The following is a 23,608-nucleotide window of genomic DNA, read 5'->3' as shown; positions in this document are numbered from 1 at the left end:
AACTTTGGTCTACATATGCCTATAGCAAATTGACTGTATAATAGGATCTTGAGCCTCACTTTATCACTGGTAGGCCTGCCACATTGCAATTGGGGGACAAATAACATCCAAGTCCTTTAATATCTTAAAGCTCCCAATTAGACAAAGCCACTCTGAGGGTAAATATAGATAGAGGGTGGATTTGAAGAAGCAACCTTAGCAAGGAAAGCAAGAGACATGGGCCATGGCATAGGGTCGATCACTGGCTCACTGGGCAACCCTGGAACAAAGAAAGAAGGAATCCCACTTGTAGACCCAAACCTATGTAGATACTTTCATGCTATATGCATTTTTATTCTCAGCTGAATTTGAGGTATGTTTTAGGCGTTTACAAATAAGGACGAGGAGATTCAAGGATGTGATTCAGCTTGCTGAGATCACAAAGTCTGTCTCATCCTCTGTCTCTGAGCTTCAGTTTCCTCATTTGCACAGTGGTCAGACTAGGCCAAGGGACAGCAAACTCTTTGTCAAAGGGCCTGAGAGTAAATATGTTTGGCTTTGTGTCATATTGTCTTGGTGCAACTGCTCAACCCTGCTGTGTGCAAAAGCAGCTCTAGACAACATGTAAAGGAATGAGTCTGGCTGTGTCCCAATGAAAGTTTATTTATGAGCATAGAAATTCCAATTTCACATAATATTCATGCATCACAAAATGTTATTATTATTATCCTGTTTTTTTCCAACCATTTAAAGATTTAAAATCACTCTTAACTGCAGGCATTATAAAAACAGAAGGCAGGTAGTAGTTTGCAACCCCCAGACTAGATAATCTTTGAGGTTTTGTTGAGCTCAAACATTTTCCAAGATCTGCTACAACAATAATAATAACTTTGATTTATTAAGCTTCTATACATTCCAGATTCTATGCTAAATGCTATACAAGCATCATCTCCCTTAATCCTCATACTGCAGGTTGAAGTAGGCATTATTATTATCTCCATTTCCAAGATTATAAAACTAATACATAGGTAAATTAAAAGTATATTTATCTTAAACACCTAGTAAGAGATAGAGCAGCAGTTTAAACCTAAGTGCATAAGGTTCCCAAGCATGAACCCCTAAGTTTTACGCTGCTTTTTTCTGATAATTCTATAATCAGAATTCTAGTGGGACATGTAGTTAAAAAAGAACTTTCAAGTGTTTATCAATGAATTTGGTAGCTCCCCATGAGACTATTTATATCACACATTTTGTGCAAAAAGTTAAAATATTTCTGGACAGGAATAACCACTCTTTTCCTTTTTCTCCCTCTTCCAGAAATGTGATGCCTAAGACTGTGGATGGGCAGATAACCATGGAGAAGACGCCAAGTTACTTTGTGACAAATGAGGCACCTAAGCGCATCCACTCCATGGCCAAGGACATCAAACTGATTGTGGTGGTGAGAAACCCGGTGACCAGGGCCATCTCCGACTACACGCAGACATTGTCAAAGAAGCCCGAGATCCCTACCTTTGAGGTGCTCGCCTTCAAAAACCGGACCCTGGGGCTGATTGATGCCTCCTGGAGTGCCATCCGCATAGGAATCTACGCTCTGCACCTGGAGAACTGGCTTCAGTACTTCCCCCTCTCCCAGATCCTCTTTGTCAGTGGGGAGCGACTCATAGTAGACCCCGCCGGGGAAATGGCCAAAGTACAGGATTTTCTAGGCCTCACACGTGTTGTGACTGAGAAACATTTCTATTTCAATAAAACCAAGGGGTTCCCTTGCCTCAAGAAGCCAGAAGACAGCAGTGCCCCGAGGTGCTTAGGCAAGAGCAAAGGTCGGACTCACCCTCGCATCGACCCAGATGTGATCCAGAGACTGCGGAAATTCTACAAGCCCTTCAACATGATGTTTTACCAAATGACTGGTCAAGACTTCCAGTGGGAACAAGAAGAGGGTGACAAATGAGGCTAGAGATGTGAGGGAAAGCTAGGGAGTAGCTAAGGAGAACCCTTACCAGAGTCCTGAATCCCCGAGGGTCTGCAGCGTAAACCTTGCTGGGAGGCCACCTAGAATCCTCCTTTGTCCAGTCAGGATTGCTGCCCTGTGGAGTAGCCAGGCCTGCCTGGACAGAGACATCTGGTTGACTAGATGGCCACCAGAATCTACTGCTAATTCTTGTCTTCTACTAGCTAGCAGAGTCTAAGACAGGATTGAATGGCTGTCAAGGTGGAAAATAGTGCCATGAATGTTTGTTTAAGTGAAAAAAGAGGAAGGCCTGCTCTGGGTGCTTTCACCTTGCTTTGGGAAGCCTTAGCTCTAGCTCCATGTCTGGCCCAGGCCTCTATTCTATAAACTGCTGTGGCATCTCTCCAGAATGCTGAGTGCTCCAGGACTCCTAGGGGCAGGGTCCTCATTCTAAGGAATCCCTAGCCTTCCTGAAAGGTCTCATCCCACAACCCTGTGACTTCCTCCCTCCACACCTTATGAAGGGAGGGGCATGCACATTCCTCACCAAAAAAAAGCTGACACCCCTGGAAACCCTTCCAAGAGCCCTCTGAGCAGGGTTGGATCTCTCTCTTCATGAGTATCTGGGTGCCAGAGAAGCTTAGCTAATGCCCCTGTGTTAGCTTTAGGCACATGGGGTTGCTCTCAGAGCCGTGAGGCAGTGGCTGAGTTCAGAGCCCCAATCTTGGTAAAGATGAATGCCATCTCTGGGAGCAAAAAAAGAAAGTCCTCTTGTGGGGACTCTCCATACCTGCAGGTCCTCCCCTCAAGCACTATGGTTCTGAGACATGCTTTTGGGGTGGACTCTGTCCCTTAGGGTCCCTGGAGAGGCAAGGACCAGAAAAAGTTGGCATGTCTTATGTTATGAATAACCCTTAGCCACACAATCAACAGGGGACCAGTCACCATTGTCTATGTGCTGCACCATGTCCCCCAGTGGTCATCTCATGCTTCATTTGCTCTATTCAGAGATAGCACATATTGGGAAGTGACAGGAGGGCTGACTCCACTTGTCACATCCAGTTTATGGGGGTGGGGGAAAGCAAGGGCTGTCAGAGACACCCCCTTCAAGGGCTGCTGACTAAAGTGTCGCTTCCCATTAGTTTGGTTTGATCAAAATGCAGCATTTGACATAAAGCCCTTGTTGACAGATCTCCCAAACCAGGAACTGTTCTAGTAAAATTGGAAACATGTATGAGTGGGGGGAGTTAACACTGTTCAGCTGTTATTAAACTGTCATTCTCCCGCTAAATGAAAACTGTGTTGTTATAAAGCTTAATGCAACCTGATCAATGGGTTTTGATGGCGTGTTTGTGTGGTTCACCTCCAAGCCCACCCCTGCTCTCAGATGCTGGGAGTGCCCCTTCTCTGGGATGGCTGGAAGGCCCCAGAGTGGACAGTCTTCCAGGGGTCTTGTCTGCAGAGACAGAGGAACCTTGAAATAATACAAAGGAAGTGGCTTCTGCAAGGGGTACCTCTTTTCCAATCTTAACTGGTCCTGGTGAGGAATGAGCTGATATACCAGATTTACAAACAACCTTACAAATAATTTTTTTCCAGATAAGAAAGTGGTTATTGAGCTGAAAGCAACATATTATATCGTCACTACACTTATATAGATAAAAATACACATGCATACCTATTTCAAGAAAGAAAATGCATAACTGCATGCTTGTTTAAAAGAAGTATGGTGGGCTGCTGATTTGGGGCCTTGTTTTATATGATGAGCAAGGATTGAGTCCACTTACATGTTAGAGTCAGCTGTGGGGTTGTTCAAGCCACAGACTCCTGAGCCCCATTCCAGACTTCTTGAGGAATCAGAATCTCCAGGGTGGGCCTGGGCATTTGTCCTTCCAAAAATATTTATATGGAAGCTGGGATTGAGAACAACAGAAGGAACGTCTTACCACGTGTTTCTTTGCCCTCCCACCCTCCTCATATGCTTATGTGGTGCTACTTCCAAAAGAAGTGGTCCCCAGACTTTTATGGTTTCCTTGGGGGAACATGGTCTCTTTCAGTGGGAAGTTCAATGGGGACTAGGTAAAGAGTGATTTTACAACTTAGAAGATTAAAAGAGCATCTGGTTGTAGAAAAACTTTACAGATGACTTTCCACCAGGTAAGAATGACCATTTCTGTAACCTCCCCTCATCTCTTCTCTCCTGAATAGACACATGTTGACTCAGCCCGTCAGTCACAGCTCCCCTTCATTTCTCATCTCCCTGGCAGTCTGCATGTCCTCATGAACCCACAACATCAAGACTTTATGTGCTGTTTAAAGAGGAACCTAGTCCCTATGTGTCCTCACATACATAACAAGCTAATACGTTTTTAATATGGTTAGCTGATGGTTAAAAACCATTTCACCTGGGAAAGAAAAGTAGGGAACACCCCCTTAGCACATTTATACCCTCTTGCGTATAGTAGTATGCAAGTCCAGAGAAATAGGGCAGAGGCTAAGCCTTGAGATCTTAAGGATTTTTATCTTAAGGGTCTGTTTGATGACATGGTCAAAACCTCATGGTTCTGAAAAGAAATGCAACCTTGACATGTCTAAGTTCTATTTTCTACAGTATCTACTCCACCTTGATCCCCTTGGCCCCAGGGGTGAGCCATTAAGCCACATCTGCTTTGTCAGTGGGGAAACTTGACAAAAGAATTATTTCCTATCCAGAAAAGCTAAGTCAATCTGCTAAAATGGAGTCAGGTTAATAATACTTCCACCCTATTTAAATGTGAGCATTGCAACTCATGGGAGAATGAGTTTTGTATTTGATTTCAATTAGCAAAGCATAAATTATATTTAATTTTCTGTTCCCCTCCCTTCCCTCAAATGGATGATTCACAGCTGTGGAAAGACTGTTATGTGAGGTTCAGAGAACAGAAAAAGAGAATCCATCTTTCTGGATAGTGCTGCTGTCATTGCTCTTACATTTATTTCCTTTGTCAGGGTCATTCTGTACCTGAAAGGTATGAAAGCCTTGACCTTGACACTTAGACCTATCAGCTCTAAACACAGCAAGAATAACACCAAAAGCATTCATCAGCCTCATTTATCTTTCTACCTGAGAGCAGTAAAGATGTGGCCATTCCCAGGAACTGCCCACAACCTTTGGGAACCTCGCAGACTGAATTTTAAGTTGAGGGGAGTGTGGCCTGATCCATTCCATGATAATAGGACTCCTAATCTGAGTCTCACTTCTTTAAAAACTCAACCCCTTGGTTCTTCCAGTTTCATGACTTTTATGCCCCCTCCCATTTGCCCACCCTCAGCCTCCTTATTCCCCAAAGAAGGTGTCTTCCTCATGACAGAAGAAAGGTAGCTGGTTTTATTCTGGCCTTTATCAATGTCTTGGGCAAGTAACATTACCCATCTGAACCTTAGTTTTCATATCTCTAATATGGATTTATGTAATTCCTACTGGCCGATCACCAGAGTTTCTGTGATAACCAAAATGATGGGAAAATATTATTTTAAAAATAAGGTGCTTCATTGACACAGTAGAGAGTGATGATATTGGTGATGCTGACATGAAAAAGATGAAGGAGAAAGAGGAAGAGGAAGAGAAGGGAGGAGTTTCCTCATACCTCTTCCAGAACATGCCTCTGTAGTATTTCAAGGATATATCTTTATTTAAACTGGACAATCATGAGAATGGTAAGGGAAAGTGATTTTGCCCAAAGCTAAGGTCAGGAAAAAGCCATCTATAAATAGCTTAGAACTGGCTGTATTTTTAGCATTCAAATACAAAACCTTGGGACCGGCCACCATACACACACACAGACACACATGATCTCTTCACTCTGGCTTTTTCCTGGGTCCACACTCGAGATCCTTTCAGATACAAGGCACCGTGTCTTATCCACAGGGGGCCAAACAGGTCCTCTTGAGATGGAAATGGGGGTGATGTTTTCAAGCTTCTGGGCTTCAAATTCTATGCCTGGAACTCTGACTCCTAAACGTTGACATGGACAACATGGAAGGTTGAGAACCAGGGCAAGTGCTTGGGAGTTCTCACATGGTTCTGAAAATAAAGTGGGGTTGGGGGATCTCCTCGGGTTCTTCAACACATTGGGGTGGGGAGAGATGGGTTCATATGATCGCTAGCTTCTGAAGGGTGTGAGCACGAGTCATTTCCAGGGATAAGAGATACATGAAACCAGTATGTCACCTTTCATTGAAGCAAGAAATGCAGGCCAAGGAAATGTATGGAGTGTGTGTCCACAGATAGAAAATGAGCAGGAGTCTCTAGTGTCCCTAGGCACAGGTACACCCCACTACTCTAGAGTCAATCATGTTTCTTTGAGGCTTTTATTCCAAAAATATGTGTAGAGTGACCAAGTGGCAAGAGATATGGGAGTGAGCAAAGCTGATTTGCTCTGACAGGGCTCCCAGCCTACTGAGCAAGATGAATATAAGAGAAATACATACCATAAATGTTTACACTGTTATGAGAAAGATGCACAAAGTGCTGTGGAAACATGAACTGGAGAGGGGGAAGGTAGGGGGGCAGTGAGAGAAAAAGGACGACCAAGTACTTGTGGCATTAAAGACACCACAGTCAGCTAAATTTTGCTTCATCCCACATCATAAGACCATTCTTATGCTCCAGAGTTAGGCTAAAGCACAAACAGGTATATACTATCAAAATAAAAGACATAAAAAAATTAAAATTGGATCATTAAGAAGGGTATTATACAGAGATTTGGGAGAAAAAAAGAGAGAAGTATGTATGAGGAACATTGCTCTCAAGGATAATCTTCTCCCTAAAGGGAAGCTGTTGTCTCTTTTCTTTAAGTAACCATAGCCAAGCCACTAATAGGGGACATAGGTCCTTCCAAAGAACCCCACCACCACTATCATTACCTATAGCTTCCATGTACTTGTCAAAGGCCAAGGTCACAGGATGACCCTCTTCCCTTAGCTGTCAGCTACTTGTTGGCTTATATACCTGGAAAAAAAACAGACCAATAGACATCCAACTTCTCTGAAAATGTGCTAAAATCAATAAGTTAAAATTAAAATATACTTATACATCTTAAATGGGATTACAATATAATATAGACTTGTCCTCTAGGTAGGGATAATCCATAAGTTTTACCCCCATATTTTTCAGATGAGGACATTGATGGTTTGGGAATTTAAGGGTTATTTCCAAAGTTCCAAAGCAATGCAATGACTGAAACAAAACCACAATACAGGTTGCTGCACTGGGGATAACAGGAGAGAGACGCACCAGTACAACCTGCCCTGAATAACAGCAGTGGACACAGTTTTAAAGGGTATTTTCATAATCTTTTCTCTAAGCCCAGGAAAGATCAGTTTGAATTCCATCTAATCTTTCTGGACCACTTGGAAAAGGGTGATTCTGAAGTAGCATAATGACCTATCTCAATCTCATCCTTGAGTCAATGAGTAGGCTAGAACTAAATAACTGACTGTGTTTGGGGGTCAGAAAGAGCTCTCTCACAGCTGCTTCTTGTTCCAAGCAGGCCCAGAATACCCTGTTGCTGTGCTAATTGTGGGGCACCAGTAGGACTGAATGTGAGATGTAGAGTTCATTTGGGTTGACTTCTCACTGGCCAGATTCAGGCATGACAAACTCATTCCCTACTCCTTGGTCCAAGATAAAGATCTACATTCACACTGAGACCCAGAGTAGTAGACACCTTTCTCCTTAGCCACCTGGCCCTTGGAAGTACTTCCTCACAAGTTTTCTGGATAGCTTCTTTTCCTAATTCATTTCTTGTTCTTTGCTCTTATCTTCCAGCACCCATATCTCACTAAGAGAAGCCTCCCCTTACAGAGATGCCCGATTAGCTCTTCCATGTGCCTCGGGAACCTGGATCCTATAGTATTTCTCCAGGAGAGGTTATTCAAAAGTAAATAAATAAATAAATAAATGAAATGAAATGTAAAGTGAGGGAGAAATTTCAGAGGTTCTTTGAGAACTAGAAAAAGTTAATGCAGGAATCCAGATGCAGGTCAGCAGAGTGGCGCTGAGAAGTTTGATGTGAAGGACCCTCAGGGTTCATGTCTTATATCTCAATTTTATTGATACAAAAGGAGAAAGCATCCTGTCGTACTCTAGGTAATGCAGAAGAGACACTTCCAACCTGGATCTATTGACTTCTAGTCCAGTGCACTTTCCATTGCCGTCACATCAGAGGTTAAGGAGATAAACCAAAAGTATTTAAAAGTAACTTTGTCTAACAGATTGGTCACAGAACTGGGATGCTTCTACAACTGCTAACAGGGAGATTTTTCTGGAATCAAGGCTTGAGTTTATGCTTGATTCTAAATATGCCTGGACTTGCTGCCCCTGACTGCAGACAGGGCTCTTACCTTGGGGGATGCTAACCATGCTGGGCTGAAGAGGCTTCCTGAGCTCTGCAAAGAACACACCTTTGGATGGACCTCCACCTGTGTGTTTGACCAGTTCACATCACTTCCCACTGTGCTTTGCTCAGCATACATTCTGCTGGTGAACCAGGGGAGGCTGCTTTGGATAAGGAGCAAACTGATGTCCCAAGAAGGCTATTGGGAATCATGTTTGTATATAATCAACTAAATTAGACACAAGAAGGAAATTTTTGGCAGTAATGCTTATTACAGCAAACCAAGAAAGCTGTGAAATCCTCATTTATTTCATTCACCACTTATTTGCTACGTGTTTACGTGTCATAGCTGTGCTCTGTTTAAGGACGGGTTTTGAACACGAGGTCCCATCACTGTTTCTCATGAAGCTTACATAAGAGAAAGATGGCCACCTGTCTGGAAAGGTGCAAGAGCAGTCCAGCCCATAAACAAGACTGGATAGGATGCTCAGTTCTAGAACTTGATTATTAAAGGGATCTTGGCCTATAGAAGATGCTGGATATCTCCTTCCTTGGAGTCTCAATTTGAGAAAAGGGTTGATATTAAACTTTTTGAAAATTTCCAACTTTTCTGTTGTTTTTCTTTTTAATCTTTCCATACGTGGAAGAAACATAAAATATCCTGGGACAAATGTGGGGGGAGGACTGAAATGAGCTGGAATAGCAGGATGAGGCTGGAAACAGGTTGGGAAAATGACCAATTGTGGTCCTTGAACTGTTGGGAGTTTGCTGCTCCATGCCCTGCTTGCCTTTACACGGGCCCACAAAACAAAGCTGGGACTGTGTGCGTGGGACACAGCAGGCCTCACACAGCTCTGTGCCCAGTGGAAGGATGTATATAATCAACATATACAAATAAAATGTTTTCTGTGATTCCCTATTGCCTACATGATAAATTCCAAATTCCTCAGTTTAGCTCATAAGGATTTTTACAACCTGTCTCCAAATTTTCCCTAAAATTTGAATTTTGAATTTTCCCTAAAAAATTCAAAAAGCCCAATCCCCTCTGTCACATCTTAACTTGCAGCTTGGTGACAACAGTGTCTCTTTAACAAAGAATATTTTCCCTATGTGCCTTTAGTGGCTGAGTTTTTGTTATCAGTTTATTTCTAAGATTATGGGAACAGCCTTGGGAAGATCAAAAATTTACAATATGTGGCACAAAGAAAAAAATATGGTGTGTGTTCTTTCTGATAATTTATGGGGAAAGCCATAGTAAGCAACCAGTTTTGTTCCCTCTATCCCGAGAGGAAAGACAGATAGCATTCCAGGTGACGGCTGCAGATTCCATGTGGCTTTGACGATCAAATGCAAGACTTTCTGAAGGATCATTAAATAGCCTCTTTCCCATCATTTGGACAAGGAAAGATTTCTTAGTTTTGTTTCCAGTAGAAGTGCCTACAAAGGGTCCCAGGGAGAGGATCTTCTTGGAATACTTGTGCAAAGTACTTCAGAATTAAGGACCTTCATTGCCCTGCTATGGTGCTGAGAGGGAAGAAATGACAAAACACAAAATGGGAGCTATTTATGCCCTCGGCAGCCCATCTGAGGACTGAGTCTAAATCATAGACTGAAGACCAGCACCCCAGTCAGATCCCAACACCCATTCATTCTGCCCTGGTGCTCTGGGCAGAGTGTAGATTGGGATCTCTATAAATCTCTGGTTTCTAACCTCAGCTATGCTCTCAGTTCGGTTCTTTATTCCTTTCATTTTTCCCTGGGAGCTCTTTTCCTAGGCTTCCTTTATTTGTTCCAAATATTTCCACCTTTTTTCAAGCCCTCTATCCCTGCACAGACCTCCTCCCCTTGTTCTCCTGATCAAGAAAGTTGGCCAAATGGAAAAAGTTGAGATTTTCTCTCTTCTTCTAGACTTGCTGTCCCTTATGCATCAGGTGGAGACAGTGACAGTGCCCACTTCCCAAGACAGTTGTGAGAGCTGAGTCAGGGAGCTTACATGCAGGGAGCTTACAAGAAGAGTTGGCCAAAAGAAAGAGCGCAGTAGGCTTGCTATGATTTTCATTATTATAAATTTTAAAAGTCACCAGCAATGGCAGGATCTTGACTTCTTCCACACGTCTCATTATTTTGTCTTTTTGCCTTGGATCCCTAGCTCTTTACCCCTTCTTTAATGTCACTTTAACTGGAAGTGACAGCACAATTCAAGCAAAATGAAAGACTAAAGGAAATTTAAAGGCTCACTGCTGGATTATACCCAAAGAATCCCAAAACACCAATTCAAAAGAACCTATGCAGCCCAATGTTCATAGCAGCACAACTGACAACAGCCAAGTGCTTGAAGCAACCTAAGTGCCCATCTGTAAATGAGCGAATCAAAAAACTATGGTACATTTACACAATAGAATACTACACAGCAGAAAAAAAGAAAATAACTACTACCCTTCGCAGCAGCATGGATGGAACTGGATAGCATTATGCTAAGTGAAATAAGCCAGAGGGTGAAAGACAAATACCATATGATCTCACTTATAAGTGGAACCTAATCAACAAAACAAACAAGCAAGAAAAATATAACCAGTGCCATTGAAAGAAAAAATAAACCAACAGTAATGAGAGGGAAGGAAGGAGGAGGTAATGGGGAAAAGACGGGGAAGAGTCAAATCAAGGAACATGAATAAAGGACCCATGGACAAAGCCAAAGTGGGGAAGGATTGAGGGTGGGAGGTAGGAGTGGGTGGGGCAGGGGAAAGTGTTGGGAGGAAAATGGAGACAAATGTATTTGAACAATAAAAAATAAAAATAAAAAGTTTTAAAAAAAGAAATTTACTGGCTCATGTAACTGAGATTCCCAAAAGGTTAGTGGTTGAGGTCTGGCTTCATCCAGGAGCTCTTTTCGAGTCCCCTCTCTTTTACCACCTGTGTCTTCCAAAAATTTGCCTCCTCTGACCTCTTTCCACATAACCAGAGTCTTATCATTCTGGGCCTCTTCACACGATATTATTGAGGTTGTTTGCAGTTGTGCCTACACCACTCTTACTTGCACAAAAAACATATTTTCCTTAGAGCACTATCAAAAATGGGTCATATGATTACTCAGGAACCAGTCATGTGGCCAAGGCTCTAAAGCACTTTTCTAGCCTCACTTAAGACACACTGGGGGACTGGGTAGAGTCAGCCCCTCCCCTCACAACTTGAGAAGAATAATTTTTGAATGGGGAAGAATGATTCCAAAAGGAGATGCTAGGAAAACCAATGAAATGTTTTCTGTGATTCCCTATTGCCTACACGATAGATTCCAAATTCCTCAGTTTAGCCTATAAGGATTTTTACAACCTGTCTCTAAACCACTGCTCTGGCCTCCACCCTGGCAACCACTGCATACTCAAGGCTCCTGCCACACTGATTTGTCATTATCCCTACACAGCTAATCTGTACTTGTGATACCGTCCCTGCAAAACAGTACTCATGCTTAAAGACCAGATGGAACTTCTTGTCAGTTGCTTCTCTCTGGGGTAAGTCTCCTCCCATTTACAGAGTTCCTCCTTCTTTAAAACAGCCATTATATCATTATAGTCCATTGAAATAGAGAGGCTACTCCTGATATCCAGTGTTGCTAAGAATGACCTTGGAAAGAGTCCCTCAATGACATTATTCCAGAAAACTGCCCTCTAGTTCTTGATCTTACCAAGTGCTTTGTGACCAGAGAGAATGAACAGAGCCTTTTACCCAGAGAGAAATGATAACATTGTGAAAATGAATAAAGGAAATTGAATTTGAAATAGAGTTAGGAAGCCATGAAGTGAGTACTCTCACACGCTGTCAACCATCACAGTTTGCATGGTCCACAAGGGAGAAGGAAGATTTCCTCTCTGCTCAGCAACAGCAATCTGCTCTTGCCACAGCCAGTCAGAGGCTGCCACCACTTCCAACTCTTTCCTCCAATAAACTTTTGTTAAAACAACCCTTCCTACTTCCTCCTTTCCCCTATAAATGAACACTCATCTCCTTTGTTGTCTGGACTTGCCTATGGTTCCTCATGGTTTGCTTGTCCCAAGTTACAATTTCTTTGCTATTCTCAAATATAATCATTTACTGCTCAGTAACCTTTGTTGTTTAATTTCTAAGACTTCCAATATCTTCTCAGAGATGATTTTATTAAATGGTGGGGGAAATGGCCCAAATAATCTGTCACTCAGGGGAAAATTACTGGACTTCACAAGGCTCTTAACAATTAATTCTTATAAGAAAAATAAGAAAAGTAATAAAAGGAATATTCGGGACACATTTTTGTTAAACAGTCCAAGTATTTGTATGATGTATACTATTGATCCTCAAACCAAATTCATCTCGTAGAAATATTTTCATGTGTTCTGCACAATTTTATTGTTTTTAAGCAGAATGAGTATGGGTCACTGCTCACCCCAACCACCAAAAGTCTTAAAGTCCTATACCAGCCTAATTTATGTGTGTCTGCCTCTAAATATTTTAAGATTTAACAACACATATAAAGAGTTTGAAAAAGGTACAATTTGAGTTTTCTGGGCCCATATGTCATAGTATTTCTGTGACATTCACACTTAACAATATGAAGGGAAACAATAATACCCAGAATTTTGATAGCATTTTCCAATATTTAAAATTTTTTAATTATGCTGTTACAGTTGTCCCATTTTTTTCCCTTTGCCCCCCTCAACCCCGTACCCCTCTTCCCTTCAGCAATACCCCCCTTAGTTCATGTCCATGGTTCCTGAGTGTAAGTCCTTTGGTTTCTCCCTTTCCTATACTATTTTTAACTTCCCCCTGTCTATTCTGTTCCTACCCATTATGCTTCTTGATCCCTGCACCCTTTCCCTCTTCCTCCCTCTTCCCCCTCCCAGATGATAACCCTCCAAGTGATCCCCATTCCTATGATTCTGTTCTTGTTCTGGTTGTTTGCTTAGTTTGTTCTTGTTTTAGTTTTTATTTTTTAGATTCAGTTGTTGATATTATGAGTTTGTTGTCATTTTAATGTTCATAGTTTTGATCTTCTTTTTCTTAATAAGACCCTTTAATATCTCATGTAATAATGGCTTGGTGATGATGAGTTCCTTTAGCTTTACCTTGTCTGGGAAGCACTTTATTTGCCCTTCCATCCTAAATGATAGCTTTGCTGGACAGAGAAATCTTGGTTGTAGGTCCCTGCTTTTATTCACTTATAACACTTCTTGTCAGTCCCTTCTTGCCTGCAAAATTTCTTTTGAGCAATTAGGTGACTGTCTTATGGAAGTTCCCATGTAGGTAGCTCTCTGCTTTTGTCTTGCTGCTTGTAAGATTCTCTTTTTATCTTTAACCATTGGCACTTTAATTATGATGTGTCTTGGTGTGGTCCCCTTTGGGTCCAACTTCATTGGGACTCCCTGTGCTCTTTAGACTTGCATGTGTATTTCCTTTGCCAAATTAGAGAAGTGTTCTTTCATTATTTTTTCCAATATGTTTCCAATTTCTTGCTCTTCCTCTTTTCCTTCTGGCACCCTTACAATGCAAATATTGGACCTCTTGAAGTTGTCCCAGAGGCTGCTTATACTACCCTCATTTTTTTAAATTATTTTTTTCTTCTTGTTGTTTTGATTGGTTGTTTTTTGCTCCCTTATATTCCAAATCATTGATTTGATTCTCAGCTTCATCCACTCTACTGTTGTTTCTCTGTAAATTGTTCTTTATTTCAATTAGTGAATACTTCATTTCTGACTGGATCTTTTTTATGCTGCAGAGATCCTCACTAAGTTCCTTGAACATTCTTATAACTGGTGTTTTGAACTCTGCATCTGATAAATTGCTTATCTCCATTTCATTTAGCTCTTTTTCTGGAGTTTTAATCTGTTCTTTTATTTGGGCCATGTTTCTTTGCCTCCTTGTTTTGGCAACCTCCCTGTGTTTGTTCCTATGTATTAGGTAGAGCTGCTTTGACTTCATTTCTTGGTAGTGCGACTTAGTACAGTAGTGTCCTCTAGGGTCCAGTGGCACATCCTCCCCTATCACCCAAGTTGGGTACTCAAGGTGCATCCTTGAGGTACTCAACCTCAAGGTACTCAACCTGTGAGTACTGGCTGTTACCACTTACCACAGACCTCTGCCCTCTGTGAAGGAACAGCTGTGCAGGGGTAGTGGGGCAGTGCTCCAAAGTGTTCTGCAGCTATCCACTGAGTGTGCACACCAAGGTCAGCCCCCACATGTGTTTTTCCCAGGGCTGCCTTTCCTGAGCTATAAAGAAATCTGAGAAGGCTGCTACTTGTGCTAGGCTTGGAGATCCCAAGTGAAACCAAGCTGTGAATCTAGACTGGCTGTTGCTAGTGGCCAGCCTGGAGCTCACTGAGGCAAGCTGTTGCTTTTCGAGAAGGATTTAGGGAGTTGTGAAACATGATCCAAGACCAACCATTCATATGGAAAAGTAGCTGGGGTGGAGTTTCTGGGGATCTCCAAGGTGGTTCAAACAGTGTTAGCCAGGTTGATGGAGTCAGATACAGCACCAGCCTGCCGCCTCCATGGCTCTTTGGGTGTAGGCTCAGAAAAGGGACAATGGCCTCTGCTTGCCCTGATACTGGATAATTCAGCCTCTCCCAGTATGCCACTGGTGTCCTTCAGTCTTCCACCCTGGCACTGGAGGTCAAGAGGGAGTGAGTTGAAGTAGATGAGTCTGTGTGTGGGTTCTTTAACTGGAACTTCTTGGGGCTCCAGAAGTTTCTTTCACCAACTCATTCCCCACTGGTTTTTTACAGCAAGAAATTATGGGGACTTGTCTTCCTGGCACCAGAATCCTGGGCTGGGGGACCTGGTGTGGTGTTGGGCCTTCTCACTCCTGGGATATCACTGATGAATTTTTATCTACCACATATGGATAAGAAACCAACCTGTTCCTTATCTGCGCCCTTCCTACCATCTTGATGGATGTAGTTTCTTTAATTTCATAGTTGTCAGACTTCCATTCAACTCAATTTCTGATGGTTCTGAGTGATGGTTGTTCTATATTTTAGTTGGTATTTTGATGTGGTTGTGTGAAGAGGCAAGCCTTGTCTGCCTATACCACCACCTTGACCAGAAGCTTCAATTTTTTTTTTCCAGAGCACATTCTGCTGTTATGCTAACAGCATCCCCAGAAGGCACTGGTTCTTAAACTCAAACACATGTACACATAACTAGTACCCAAAAACTTATAAAATCACAAATATCTGGTTTACACCCCTAGAGATACCCTTTCTGTAGTTTTGAGGAGGAGCCTGAAAGTTTGCATTTCTCACAAGCTTCCAAGGATGCTTATGCTGCTGGTCCATGGACCAATGCTTAGTAGAGAGCATGGAAAAGATCATCTCACCCATTTCACAGATACAGAAACTAGTTATCATCTACAGGAAGTTTAAAAGACAGAGACAGCTATCTAATTCTCTAGTAAGATCTTTGGTAAATTCATTTCTGCCATTCCATTTTTCCTTGTAGCTCTGGACTAGCTGGGTGAAGAGAGAAAGAGTTGAATAATAGGTTGTAATGAATATTTCTACAAGCTCATTAAGCTGTAGATGTATCTGGCCTAATGAGGAAACAATTTTCCTCCCTACTGTTACTACTAAGGTTAAGAACTCCCAAGATCAAAGCTAGGCCATCTTAAGTTACCTTCCTATTACTTTTCCTTGATGTTGATTAAGGATAATTTATTACAGCTGCAAATAGGAGAAGAGCGGGTAGGGGACGGTAGTGGAGGGAAAGATAACCCTACTTTACAATTGATGAAAAGAGCTAATCAAACAATTTTTTAAATGTATTTATCTCTTTAGAAGACGCATGTATACCTACGTTTTGGGCAAGTGATTTCATAGCCTGTTGTGCTGTGGTGCCTGATAAAACCATTGGAAAAAAAAAATGTATCCACAAAATGAGGAAGTAGTGAACTATAAAATTGCTAATTATTTTCTAGTAAATTTACTTTTAAATAACTTTAGACATCAATTACAGGCACCATTAGGCACTATTAAGCACTGGGTGTGTTTACCAAACAAGGGCAGCACATTGCTGATTCTTGTCCCATCCCTACAGCTTCATCATCCAATTTTAGCCTCTCCCATGCCCTCCCCAAAGTCCTCCTCACAGACACAGCTTTAGTGTCAAGAGCTGAAGTTAAACTCCATAAATAATGGCAGATTGTTTCCATTGCAAGTGTCATTGCCCAGTCAAAGCCCTGGTGTCTTAGATGGGTAGTTGAGCAGAAAATCTTAATTCTAATTGTCAGTTTTGAGTGCATTTTCGGGCCCAGGATTTCTCTAACATTGCTACATGTTAGAATTACCTGGAGAACTTAAAAAAAAAGAAAATAAAAACAAACCTTTATGCCTGAGCTGCATTTCAGGCCAATTACATTAGAACCTTAACTTTAAAAGAAAAAAAAATTATTCCCAATGTTTCTAATGTGCAACCAATGATAATGACCACAGACAGCCTCAGCCTTCCTCAGGGGCCACATATAGACCTCTGCTTTCCTCATGTCTCCTCTGCCTCTGGTCAGCTGGAATTCAGCAGCCATGATGCATTGGCTCGACCATATTCATGGGATCTCCTCAGGTAAATCTCTATCTGCCCATCCCATACAAGGCTTTATAACCACTTATTTATAGCCCTCTTCCCATGATGCAATTAAATGTGGTATGTGTTCAGGCAGCCTGTATTCTACACCCAACTTGCTTTGGAATCATAAGCAAACCTCAAGTTCCTTACCTGGCAAGCAGGGGTGAAGGGCTGGTGTAGGGCTATGTGTAACAATTCTGATGGGAGGCTCAGAGTACATGTTGTGGTACGATGCCTTCAGGATTTTAACCTGACTCTGCAACTTACTAGCTGTATCATTTGGCCTCCCTGTGCATCATCTCACCTTAGTTACCTTTTAATATTGTTGTGAGGATTAAATAAGTGAACATATGAAAAGATGCTAAATGGTAGCTCTCATTTAAAAAAAAAAGCATACTGTCTAATCCATAGTGTGGGTTCCTCTTCATTTTCTTATGTGTTTCCACAGACAGGGACGCTTTGTCCTTGCTTCTAACCTTTCCAAAAAGGATGCAAGGGGAGTTTCCACCCATCTTTCTTGTTCTTCCCCAAAGGAGGAAGAGTAGCCAATATAATCAATGAGAACGTCGCATGTGCTGGGCAACATTTGCCAGCAGATTTGGTCTCTGCTCATTAGTACCAGGGTTTCTTGCTATCTTGGACCTGCCTGTGCTTAGGGAGAAGAACTGGAGGAGGAGAGGACTCTGTTTTCTGACTTCTTTCCATTAAATTGTGGTTTAATTCTGGGTCCACTACACAGGAAAATGTCACCCTAAAATATAGGGAGTGGAATTGGAAACCTTGCCTAGGCTCAGGTCCAAACCATTCTTTACACATGGCCTCCCTTTTGTGAAGGGAAGAGGCCAAGAAGGGGCTTGGGTATTAATAAAACTGATGGTTGTGTTCTCACTTGGCTACTGGTTTCTTTATATTCTGTCATCAGGCCCTGGAGCAGGGTTGAGGTGGGCCTTGAGCACAAGTTCCACAGTAGCAAGATGATTCCATTTTCTCATCTGTTGGCTCTATCCATGGGATAGAGATTCTGCATAGGTGCTTCACTGATCAAGCTCTTGCTAAGTCCTCTGTTCTCACATCTGGACCCACGTGGACCCTTTGTCCAGGACATGTGTGTACAATGGCACCATTTCATCATTTTCCCAATAAATGAGAGGGAATGGAGTGTCAGTGTGGGGAAGAAGTGGATGGATGATTACTATGGATCTGGCCCATAGTGTTTGATTATCACTTGCTTCCAATGTGCCATGCCTTGGATACTGAATAGGACTTCCCACACCACTCAAGAGTTAGGACATGGATGTTTCCCTTTATACATGGTGCTTGGACCACCTCCCATGATCTATCTGTGAGGCCAACATGTCATCATTTTTGTCCCTTCACCCGGAACCTACTTCTCTCCATGTTTATCCACACTGCAGAAAATGTACCATTTCTTAAATATAATCTTTTTCAGAAAGAGCCTAGAAATTTGGTGGGAATTGTCTAGGTTGGGCTGGGTTGGCTCTTTGATGTAGAAAAGGTACCAGGTTTTAATACAATGAGATCATGTGAATTCCCATATGTAACTATAATATTGAATTGTAAATGCTTTGGTTGTGAACTCAGTGGTGTGAGCTTGGGCCCAGTGAGTGGGATGTTGTAGTGAATTCTTCCCAGCAAAGTCTGTATCCCAAGGCAATCAGCTATGAAAGGAGAGCTGTTGAAGAAAAACTGATATTTTTGTTATAACATTTTCTCTCATTAACAACTATAAAACTAATGTAATAACAGCATGGAGAGTTTGGAAAACAGGAGAAAATAACTTAAATACCAATCTCTAATACAACCGAAATTTTAGTATTGGGTCTTTTATTCCCCTTCCATCCTGAATGCATTCGCAAGCTATTTATGCACATTCACTGTTATTGCTTTATTCAGTAAATAATCACTGGCCTCCTATTATATGTGTAGCTTTCTTTTAGGGGTTCAAAGCCAAGTAAGACTCAGTGCCTAGCCTTGACCTGCTCACAACTTAGTAAAGGAAACAGACACATACATAGGCAATCACACAAAGAGGTAACTGCACTGATAGAAGTTAAATCTCATGTCTGAATAAAGGTAATTAAGATAATGGCTTGATTCTTCCTAATGCCTTAAATTCTATCAGACAAGTCTAGTGATGTTAGAATCTCATGACAACATGGTATAATTCAGAGAGCTCGAACTGGGGCAGGGGAGACAGAGTGCTTTGACAAAAGAGAATTTATTACTGATATTAAAATAAATTAGAAGTCTTCATGTAAAAATCAGATTTCTGGCTTCTATAGAAAAGCAGAAAATTAGCCAACATCACACTTGCCTTTCCTTTTGGGACATTGTAATGAAAGTGAGTAGGGTCTGCGCCATTGAAATGAGACAGACACACCTGTTTGCTACAGTCCCACCTAAGCCACACTGCTCATGACATTATCTGCCTGGCCCACAATGGTGATTTAGTCTGTGTTTTTGGACTCTCCCATGCTTCTCATATTAGAAAACCGAGTCCTTATAACAGTTTTCATGACTCTAGTGACAATCTATCTTTCCCTCTGCTGCCATTGCCTATTACCATCTTACTTCTCTTTCTTTACTCCTGCTGATGTTCTTGCTGCACCCCATGCATACCAGCGTGCCTCTGCCTATGTGTTCACACTCTCCCTCTCTGGGGTGTTCTTCTCCCCATAACCTCAAGCTTTCTCTTCTTCCTTCAAGTATTTGCTTAGAGGTCACCTTCTCACTTATTTAAAATTGCAACCATTTTTTCCCCATTTTAACATACCTTTTCACTTCTACTACCTTTTAACATATTGTCTAGATTATATAATTGTGTATATTGTTAATCCTCCATCTCTCCCATTAGAATGGCATGAATGGTATTGCATTCTCAGTGCCTAAAAGGCTACCTGGTACATAGTAGGTGTTCCCTTCATTTTTCCAACTTTATTTATTGTGGTAAAATATACAACTTAAATTTTATCGTTGTTATTATTTGTAAGTATACAGATAAATGGTATTAAATATATTCATAACATTGTGCAACCATCACCACCACCATCTCTATACCTCTTTTTATCTTGTGAAACTGAAATTCTGTACCCATTACACTCCCTATTTTCCTCCAAACCTCCCCACTCTTGGCACCTACCACTCTACTTTCTGTCTCTATGAATTTGACTACTCTACCTCATATAAGTAGAATCACACAATATTTGTCCTTTTTTGACTGGCTTATTCACTTAGCATAATGTCCTCAAAATTCATCCATGTTGTAGCATGTGCCAGAACTCCCTTTATTATTAAGGGTGGATAATATTTTATTTTATGTATAGAACACATTTTGCTTATCCATTCATCTGTCAATGGACACCTGGGTTGCTTTCATGTTTTAGGTCAATGCATTTGTGTTGAATAAATAAATGACCCTCAATTGGACTGTTGAACTTAGAAGACTAGTTTTGGATTTCAGCTCCTTCCTACAGGATAACAAACCTTGGCAAGTCACCAAACCACTCTTGAATCTCAGTGTCCTTATAGGTAAAATTAGTTGGAGGCTTAAGAATCATACATGGATATGCATGGAGATAAACACACACACACACACACACACACACACACACATGCTTTTTATGCCTCAGTTTCCTTACCTATAAATTGGGGCCTTCCAGATTGCCTCCTTTTAAACTAGTTAGGAGCAATAAAGAATACAGTGTATGAAGGGTGCATCCTAGGCCTAATAACCGTTAGGTGTTCCTCATCTTCTTCTCAATAGTGGCGATTCTTCAGGGAACTTGGAGCAGATTCCTGAAACAAAACTACGGTCTGACCCTTTGAGACCAAGAATCTTAGCACAATGAAAATTTTAAGGAAGATTCTGGGTGGGACAGAGGGTGAGGACTTTTGTTCTTTGGATGAGAAGAAGCTTAATGGCATTACCATTTCCAGGAATGTGAATGCACAGAGCAGGGGTGTGGGGAATGAGGTGTGGGGGCAGGGCATTGGCCAAGGTTGGCAATTAGTTCTATTTGGATGAGCCCTTTCAAGTGAGCTCATAAAGCTTGGGCTTTTGCAAGTTCATTGGAGTTTCCCACAGCTTTAGGGACGGGGAGACCACCTATCTCTACATTGAAAATAATGATGATGCTTCCTTCCCAGGGCAGCTAATATGTGTAACAACATCTCCAGCCCCGTTTCCGGATTTTGACCAAGATACCTACAAGTAGATGCTAAAATCACCAATTTGATAGCCTTCCTTTTTGCACTGAAAGTTTTCAAGGCTCAAAAATAATCATCATGATGAGAAAAGCCATCATTGCTTAGAACATTTGCTAGGTTTGAGCACTTTGCTAAGCATGCTGCTCGATGACCTTATGCCACAATGAGCCTAAGAGCTTGGTCCCATTAGTATCACAATTTCCACTGGCCAATTCTGCAAAATTGGTTCTTGCTGGGAGCTGTAAATGGTCAGGAAAGAGCTGGGTAAGTTGCCCAGGGCTGAATTGTGATAAAATGCACATCTCACGGGCTCTTCTTCCTTTGGCCCTGGGACAATGATTGATGTTTACTCTCCAGTCCTCTGTTTTTTCACCTTTCAAAGGAAGACCATCTGGTTTACCTCCCAGCACTTTTATAAGGATTGAATGTGCCCAATACCATGTTTTGCCCAAAGTATACTACCCAGAGAAGCCAGTGCTTCTCTTTCTCTCATCTTTTTTAAGGCATCTGTTATTGGCTAAATTGTGTCTCCCTCTCTTCTGCCGAATTCACTTGTTGAAGTCCTATCTCTAGTATCTCAGGATATAATGATATTTAGAGGTGGTGTCTTTTAAGAGGTGATTAATGTCAGTGAGGTCATATGGGCCTTGATACACTATGACTTGAATACATTATAAGAAAAGACATTTAGGACACAGAGACACAGAGGAAAGACAGTCTGACATATTGTCACAGCAGCCCTAGAAGACTCATACAGGCTGCCACAGCCAAGTACCACTGACTGGGTAGCTTAAACCACCAGTTGTGGTTTCTCTGAGTCCTCTCTCCCTAGATTGCAGATGGCTTCCCTCTTGTTCCCTCTCACATGGTCATTTCTCTACGTGTGCACACCCATGGTGCCCTTTCCTCTTCTTGTGACAACATCAGTCATATTGAATGTTAACTTAATTACCTCTTTTTATGTCCTATCTCCAAATACAATCACATTCTGAGGTTTATGAGTTATGACTTCAACATGTGAAATTTGGGCAAACACATTTCAGTTCATCACTCAACCCTAATAAACTATTACAGTCTCTGAGCTATCTAAACAGAGACTCTAAATCAAGGCCTAGCTTGGCTCAAGGAAAAGATTAGCTCAGGGATAGAGCCAGTAGACTGCTCAGTGGTCAGCCCCTGATGGTGAAGTTCCAGGAAACTTCACATGGCTTTGCACATATTCACTAGCCATGCCTGGGGGTCTGCCCTATGGGGGCTTAGTCCATCTCCAATGAAGGCTGCAGAATGCAGGCAAATCATGTCCTGGAGAACCTGGGTCCCCTGGAAAATCACCTGGACTGTACTATAGACATAATTAATTTGGGTAAAAGAAATGTCTGACAAGCTTCCTAAAATTTCCATGAAATGCTCATTAAAAATAAATATTACATCCTGGCCAGTTGGTTGAAGCATCATCCCATACACCAAAAATTCTCAGGGTCAGTTCACAGTCAGGGCACATACCTAGGTTGTGGGTTCAGTCAGATCATTTACAGGAGGCAACCAATCAACATTTCTCTCTCACATTGATCTCTCTCTCACCCTCTTGCATCTTCCTCTTTCACTAAAAAAATCAATAAAAGAACATATTCTTGGATGAGGATTAAAAAAAATAAAATAAGATTACCAGCTCTGCTCTCCTATTTTCATTCTCTGGGTTTGGAATGAAATCTAAGGATCTCTCTCTCTCTCTCTCTCTCTCTCTCTCTCTCTCAAAACTACAACAGGGGATACAGTGCCACCTCATATGCCTGCTCAGGTTGTACACGGAAAAAAACAAGCTGTACTCAGAGACTCAGAGCAGAAGCCTGGAGCATTCCACATCATCCATAGGATCACCCTCATGTATTCATCACTTTACAGTTTGCATTGCAATTAGCCTTTATTGTTTCATAGTGCAGAATTGGCATGGGTCAATTCTGGAAGTAGCATTGTGGGATAGGAGGGTTTATGGGTCAAAAGGCAGTTGTGCCTGGATGTGGTTCCAAATAGCAGGAAGCATCCAAAGCAGACAATGAGATAGGAGGGAAAAAGGGAAAAAGAAAAGGAAATCAAGATGTGATATACTGGGGAAGAGATAAAAAGTTATGAAACCAGAGAAATCTGGGCTCATGTCTCAGTCCTGGCACATCATGAGATATGACACTAAATGAGCTACCCTGTGCTGAGCTTCAGTTTTCTCATGGTGACAATCTACCTCATACATTTGAGGAGCAGATTAAATGGGTTATGTCTACAATGCTCTTATCACAGAGCACGATATAGAACAGTGCTTAATAAATGTCAGTTATTACGCAGTAGTCAGTATTAAGCAAAGTAGAAGAAAAGCACTGGCCATTGGGCAAATCAACTGCAAGACAGAAAGAATGGCCTAGAAGTCTGGTTACATTCAGTGGCCAATATCTACCACATAGCTCAAGCAAGACACAGTAGAGCTAGGCTACAC

The 23,608-nt window shown here is 41.7% G+C and overlaps 1 protein-coding gene across 1 annotated transcript in view; it reads left to right on the top strand.

Moving 5' to 3' along the window:
• Nucleotides 1-3,235, top strand: part of HS3ST4 (heparan sulfate-glucosamine 3-sulfotransferase 4) — a 384,539-nt gene extending 381,304 nt beyond the window's left edge. The window contains exon 2 of the mRNA XM_054580877.1: nucleotides 1,297-3,235. Coding sequence (XP_054436852.1) covers nucleotides 1,297-1,933 — 637 coding nt within the window. The 3' untranslated portion in view covers nucleotides 1,934-3,235. The remainder of the gene's footprint in view (nucleotides 1-1,296) is intronic.
• The last annotated feature ends 20,373 nt before the right edge of the window (nucleotides 3,236-23,608 follow it).

The sequence above is a fragment of the Pteronotus mesoamericanus genome, unplaced genomic scaffold (genome assembly GCF_021234165.1).
Source record: "Pteronotus mesoamericanus isolate MK-2021 breed Mesoamerican mustached bat unplaced genomic scaffold, CSHL_Meso_final contig_64, whole genome shotgun sequence".
NCBI lineage: Eukaryota > Metazoa > Chordata > Mammalia > Chiroptera > Mormoopidae > Pteronotus > Pteronotus mesoamericanus.
The sequence above is the reverse complement of the archived record's forward strand: the minus strand, read 5'-3'. Positions and strand labels throughout refer to the sequence as shown.